The sequence below is a fragment of the Sinocyclocheilus rhinocerous genome, unplaced genomic scaffold (genome assembly GCF_001515625.1).
Source record: "Sinocyclocheilus rhinocerous isolate Xijiao unplaced genomic scaffold, SAMN03320098_v1.1 scaffold2787, whole genome shotgun sequence".
NCBI classification, from domain to species: Eukaryota; Metazoa; Chordata; class Actinopteri; order Cypriniformes; family Cyprinidae; genus Sinocyclocheilus; species Sinocyclocheilus rhinocerous.
In genome coordinates, this window is record NW_015639793.1 from 91,340 (window position 1) to 98,703 (window position 7,364).

The following is a 7,364-nucleotide window of genomic DNA, read 5'->3' on the forward strand; positions in this document are numbered from 1 at the left end:
ATTGGAGTAAAACTATCTTCATATCATTTACATAGACCAACAGAAACAAGTTCCTCATGGCAACCCGTCAAAATATAAATTCGGGTTAGCTTAATGAAATTATCAGAAATATATTACTGTGGTGCAGTATGATGTAATACTACTCAGGGATGAAAGTTTTCCGTCGCTACGACGAATTTCCGTCAATAGGAAAAAATGAGGGGAAAAGAAACATGTAGCGCACTGTTGTTGTTCTGCCGGTGTTCTGACGATTTGTTGGTAGCATAATCTGATAGGTAGCATTATTTGTCAGAACACCAGCACACCAAAAATCCTCCTAAAGAGTTTGCCAAAAAACAAAGAGTTTAACTCATTAAAATAAAGAGTTTACTGTGGAAGTACTACACTCAACCAACACCAGGGAAGGCAGTTTTTGTCAGAGCCCTTGTTATTCTTAATTTTGACATTTAATTTTAATTTTTACACCAGACATATATATCGGTTCAAAATATCGGTTATCGGTCAACTTGATCTGTAATAATCGGTATCGGCATCGGCCTTGAAAAACACATATCGGTCGACCCCTACTATGTATTTAACAGTCCATCAACAAGTATATCTGTATATGTCAATGTGAATTGAGCAGTCTAATAGCTTGTGGAAAGAAGCTATTTCTGAACCTGGCAGTCTTGCATCGCATACGTTGATAGCGTTTGCCAGAAGGCAGAAGGGTGAACAGTCCATTAGCAGGATGGGTGGAGTCACTGATTATTTTGGAGGCTCTACTAAGGCAGCGTGTCAGATGTAATTCCTGTATAGATGGTAGAGAGATCCTGATGATTTTCTCTGCTGTTCTTACCACTCTCTGGATAGACTTCTTGTCTGCAGCCGTACAGCTACTAAACCAGACTGAGAGGCTGCTGGTCAGAATACTCTCTATTGTGCCTCTGTAAAAGGTTGTAAGGGGGGGGAAGGTTTACTCTCCTCATCAGCCTTAGGAAGTGCAAATGCTGCTGAGCCCTCTTTACCAAGGAGGTGGTATTAGTGGTCCATGACATGTCTGCAGTGATATGCACCCCCAGAAACTTGGTGCTTCTGACTGACTCCACAGTACCGCCATTAATTGTAACTGGATTATGAACTGTCTGTTTCCTCCTGAAGTCAACAGTAATCTCTTTTGTCTTGCTGACATTCAGTGACAGATTGTTGTTGTGACACCAGATGACAAGCTGGTTAACTTCCTCTCTATAGGCTGATTTGTCCTCGTTGCTAATGAGGCCCACCACTGTTGTGTCATCTGCGAATTTAATGATATGATTCGAGTCATAACTGGCACAGCAGTCATGAGTCATCAAGGTAAACAACAGTGGGTTCAAAACACAGCCCTGAGGGACCCCAGTATTCAGGATGATGGTTCCGGAGGTTTTGTTTCCAACTCGTACTTTAAGGGCCAATAAATACATCTTAAGTAGCTCAATCCCTGTCTACATTGTTTGGACATACGCAACAATCACCAGAAAACGTTTATCATCATCCTCAGATAGTTCATTGTCTGAATTCTGGTTTAGCATCTGCCATGTGAAGCTGCATAAGTTGGGAGCTCTGCAAACCGTTTTTTAAACATTTAAATACAGTGTTATTTTTGCCCCTCGTGCATTTGTAAGATTGTTCATTGTCTGAAATATACAGAGAAATAATCAGAAATGGTTTCTGCTGCAGTATTGCGTCTTGTGACAAACGGTCCTGTAGAAAAATTCACATCATGTCTATTGCTTGTAACAACCCTTTGTTAATTTCTGGCTTCAGATCAAATCACAACAACGTAGGAAACAGCGTATCCGGCATGACGCAGCTGACACAGAACAGCATACGCTGTTTACAGGGTGATGAAGAGGAGACGCATTGTTGAATAAAGATTTTTTTTTTTCTTTTGCGCACGAAAAGAATTCTCGTAGCTTCGTATAATTGTGGTTGAACCACTGATGTCACATGGATTATTTTACAGATCTCCTTGCTACGTTTCTGGACTTGGGAACATTTCAGTTGTATTGCTGTCTATGCAGGGTCAGACAGCTCTCAGATTCCATCAAAAATATCTTAATTTGTGTTCCGAAGATGAACGAAGGTCTTACAGGTTTGAAACGACATGAAGGTGAGTAATTAATGACAGAATTTTTGGGTGAACTAACCCTTTAAATACAAAAAGGCAATACATTGTTGTGTGTGCATGTATTCAAAGTTTCTCAAAAGTCCATTATACAGTATATACAAATACTTTCTGGGGACCAATAATCCCTGGAGTGTTTATCTGATGCATCAGCATTCAGTCTTCCAGTACTCCACAACAAAGCAATGGATACACGCTATTACACACCAGCTAAAGAAAACGTAATCCGTTCTCGCCAATCGACAAAAACGAAACAGAGAAGAAAAAAAATGAGTGCCGGGATGTCAGCTCTAAATGTGGACAGGTAAACATTAGTCCTTCCGTCTTTGGTCATGTAACCACAGGAAGACAGGAAGTCTCATATTTATTAGAGAATACAATTAGTTTTATGTAACCGTTTATGTAGCAACTCCGGGCACGACCAAAACCGTGACTCTTATTAATTGGCCGGTTTTAGTAGTTTTTTAACAATGGAAAAGAGAAGATTCCTCTCCATTTAAAAAAAAAAAAACAGATCATTCAAATTAAAATGTTTATCACACACAATTTTGCACCAATCATTCATCTTCGTGTGAACAGACCTTGAAATTGGTGTAACTTGCCTAATGCAAAAAAAAAATAAAAAAAAAATGTTAAGAAGTTTTATGATCCACTTACAAAAACCAATCACTCTAAACATCCACATATCATAATCTTACCTTTAAGGTCAAAGCATTTCTTTAAATCAAAATTTAAGACCAATCAACTGCAACACCTGACTCTTAATGTGGAGACACTGTATGAAAATTAAAAAAATTTATTTAAATTATTTTTATGCAAAAGAGCCCTTGATTGTACTTCTATTGTCTGTTTTTATTTGATTTTAAAGGAACCTTTGCTATTTTCCAAATTGTTAATTTTGCAACAAATGACTGACAATAATTCACTACCATTCTGAAGACCAGACCTCTATATAGTATATTTGATACAAATTGCCTGAATAATTAACACCATGATCAATCTTAATTTCATAATGATTAAAAAAACACCTTGCCTTTCATCTGCCACTTATTTTAAACATGTATAAACAAATATATTACTTTCAATTTGTCAATACTAATATTCTTCAATCCTCAAGGTAAAATTCAAGATTATGACAATTATCATATCAAATAATTCCCTTCAAAACAAGACAGAACAGATCTCGATATATACAACGTATAGAACTGAAATACATTCTAAACATCTGATGATGTCAAATTAATAGATCATGACAAAGAAAAACTCACAAGTGATGTTCTGCGAAATCTTCGACTTAGAGGTTTGTCAAATGGGGGGCTGTTTTTTGCAAACTTCTTCAGGTAACCTTCTGGCAAACGAATATCTGCTGGCAGCGAGAGACGTTTATTGATATCCTGAAAAGGAAATGGAAGGGAAGGAAATAAATAATGTGCCAAAGAGCAGTTGATTGGGGCAGCACTCTTGATGAATATATCTTAAAGGAATGCTGATGGAAGTGCACTTATACAACTTTATTGTGAGCACACATTAGCAAAAACTATGATCAAAGAAAGACAATGAAAGGCTGCTAACAAACAGTAGCCAATCCTGTGTGGAAGCTCTCGAGAGGGACAAACATCAGTAAATTCTGCTGTAAAGTCATTCATACAAAGAACAACACAAAAGAGTGTGAAAAGTGCATTCACTAAGGAATGAAGTGTTGATTGAACTGGTTAAACTAAAATGTAAAAAAACACTGGACTAAAGCTGGGCACTAACAGACAAGCTATTGATGCATAAATGTGGCCTCTCTGGTGGGGAAGGAGTGGGAGTTGGAACAAGAAGTTGAGAAATACCCGCTAGATATAGTTGGCCTCACTACACACAGAGCCACGGCTCTGGAAGCAAACGCCTGGATAGGGGTTGAACTCTCTCCATCTATGGAGTTGACCAGAGTGAGAGGTGCGAACAGGTGTGGGAATCACAAGTCTCCAACTCAACGCCATTGTTTTGGGGTTTAGCCCAATGAATGAGAGGGTTGCCTCAATATGACCCAGTGAAACAGAGGGGAAGACTTTTACTGTGTTCTGTGCTTATATCTGGCCTTCTTTAAGACCATGGGTGGGGCCCTGTAAAGGGTACCACCTTGTGAATCCATAGTATTGATGGGCAACTTCAACACTAATGTTGGTGACAAAAGACGGATCTGGAGGGCAATAACTAGAAAGAACAACTTGCCTGATCGAACCTGAGTGGTGTTTCGTTGTTGGACTTTTGTGCATGGCATTGGTCATAACAAACACCATGTTCGAACATATGGTGGTTCATAAGTGTACCTGGTACAAGACACCTTAGGCTAAAGGCTGGCAATCGAAATGGGAAACCCAAACAAATCAAGCGTGTGAACTGGGACCTTTGGCAAAAAAATCCTGTCAGAAAGTCCTTTACTTCCCACCTTGAGAGGAGCTATTCTTTTATCCCAAGGAAAGCTGGAGAAATTGAGTCAGAGTGGGTACAGTCCTCTACTGCTGAAACAGCTGTTCTGTGCTGTGGCTGGAGGGTGGTTGTTGATGCCTGTCATGGCAGCAACCCAAGAATACATCAGTGGACATGAACAATAAGGGAGGCCATTAAGCAGAAAAAGGAGACCTTTTGGGATTGATTAGCCTGTGGTTTCAGCAGGCTAGGAGGACAGCAGAAGCAAAAAATCAGGCATAGGAAGAGCTCTGAGAAGCCATACTTTTGGCTGGCCTCAAAGAGGTTCTGACAAACCATCTGATGGCTTATTCAGGGGAAGCCTGGGTTGGTCTAGACTCTAGACTGTTGTAATTCAGGACAGGAACTTGCTGACGTCACCCAGCAATATATATATTGGAGGTGGACGGAACACTGTAAAGATCTTCTGAACACAGAGGTCTTCCCCTCACAAGTAGAGGGCTAGAGGACTTGGGGGAGTCATAGCCCAGTTTCCAGAAAGAAGTCATTGAAGTAGTTAAAAGGATCAAAAGTGGCAAAGCACCGGGGTGGATGAGATTTGTTCTGAAATACTGAAGGATTTGGATATAGTCAAACTGTGCATGAGAATCAAGGAGAGGGCCTGGCAAAAGGCAGACCGGTGTGGTGGTTCTTTTATTTTAAAAAGGTGAATGGAGGGCGTTTCCGATTATCAAGGCTTCATGCTTCTCAGCCTACTTGGGAAAGCCTATGCCAGAGTGCTGCAAAGGCATTCTGTTCCAGAACAGTGGAACAGATCTTTACCCTTGTAAGGATCCTGGAAAGGGGCATGGGAGTTTGCTTATCTAGTCTACATGTTTTGCAGACTTGGAGAAGCCCTATGACCATGTTTCTCGGAGTGTCTTGAGGGAGTCACTCTATACAATCAGTGCAAGAGCTGTGTCTGTATTCTTAGCAGTATGTCCCAGTCCCAGTCCCAGTAAGTGTTGGATTCTGTCAGGGCTGCCCCTTGTCTACGATCCTGTTTGTGGTATTCATGGACAGGATCTCAAGGTGCAGCCAAGTGTCCGAGCGTGTCCAGTTTGGGGGCCTTAGGGTGGCATTGCTGCTGTTTGCAGATGATGATGTTCTGATGGTCTAAACATCCTGTCCAAATAACAGATGTTACCCTTTAAATGATATAGTAAATAATACTTTTAATATGAAAGTTCAAAATTAAACATAACCTTTTTTTTCTTATTCATAAATCACCTTTTCCCTGATCTTTTCACATATAAGAGGTCATTGTACTTTTAAAACATATTGTATGCTTCAGAACTCAAAACTTCCTTGTTAAAACAGTTATTCAAAAAAAAATATATACAACAAAAATATACAGAAATTTGACCCCCTTTGGCACTAAGGAACCATAGGTTTGCATGCTGTGAGTTCCTCCAGGGAAAATAGCAGAACACCTTGTTTGAGATATAGCATGTGCTTAACTTAACTTATAATTTGGGCACAACATTAAGTGTGTGTCTACCTGTTGGAATGTTTGTTTATTACTCACTTGAGATTGTACATGCATTACCTCATTAGAGATGCGCTGCTGAAGGTTGCGCATACGCACTCTAACAGGACTCTGAACTTCATCAGAAGAGGTTCCTGAAGCTTGATCACTTTCCCCATCTGACCACATTTTATGATGAACTACACCTGTAAACACACACACACACACACGTTTATTAACTCTGATGTCTTGAATTTTATTTTACTGCACATCATATATGTGAAAAATGTAAAAACAATAACCATGTACATATTAGGTACACAAAAGTTTAGGTATCTGGAGCATAGACAGGCAACTCCAGTCCTGTAGTGCATTTCCCAAAAGCAACTATGGTAGCAAGTTCCGTCATTACTGATAGATGTCCTGCAGAGTTTAGCTCCATCCCTAATCAAACACATCTGAAAAATGGAACCTTAGTCATCAAGATTGCTTGAAAATTGCAGACAATTGTGTTTGATTAGTGATAGAACTAAACTCTGCAGGACAGTGGCCCTCCAGAACCAAAGTTGCCCATCCCTGATCTGGAGTAAAAAGGGACATTCACACAGTGACTGAGTTGCAATGGCAAAGCAACTGGAAATCATTCATTTCTGAGAGTTGGCAACTTGAGGCAACATGAGCAACAGAGGCTGTTGGAAATATCACAAAGTTGAGTAGCTGGGTTGAACACTTTATAAGAACCTTTTAGATAGTTGTGACCTACTCAACCTAGTTTAGGACTTACTCAATGCAGAAATAGGCATAAATCAATAAAATGCAGCTAGGCCCCTGGCTCTGATGGGAGTTTTACAAAGTATGTTTTATAAAGAATTCAATGATTTTCTGTGCCCCTATATTTTCTAAATGTATACCTTGGCAAATACAGTCTGCACTTTGCAGCTGATTTTAAAGGGGTCATCGGATGCCCATTTTCCACAAGTTGATATTGAAACTTGCTAATTAGCACGTTATTAGGAAAGGCTATTTGCAAAGATTCATTAAAAAACCTTATACTCACTTCTTCTGTAAATGAAGCTGGATCACGAATGATTAGCGTGAACATAGACGCATTTATGTACATCAGGGGCGCATTCCCTTCAGAAACAAAAGTAATCCACTGCGTCTTCAGCGGCTCAGATGTCGGGAGTAAATGACGACTGCTATGTTCATTATTACATCCAACAACAGAACACCTCAATCGCTTAGGAGTCATTCTTGTCTGCATCTGCTCCGGCGGTGAAACAATGGCGGACTGAT

General features: G+C 39.9%; 1 protein-coding gene across 1 annotated transcript in view; it reads right to left on the reverse strand.

Moving 5' to 3' along the window:
• The window catches only part of LOC107752127 (cyclin-dependent kinase 16-like), a 53,007-nt gene that overhangs the window by 14,798 nt on the left and 30,845 nt on the right, over positions 1–7,364 (reverse strand). The window contains exons 3-4 of the mRNA XM_016567994.1: positions 6,150–6,274; positions 3,415–3,540 (exon numbers count right to left, since the gene is read on the reverse strand). Of these exons, the coding sequence (XP_016423480.1) occupies positions 3,415–3,540; positions 6,150–6,274 (251 nt within the window). The remainder of the gene's footprint in view (positions 1–3,414; positions 3,541–6,149; positions 6,275–7,364) is intronic.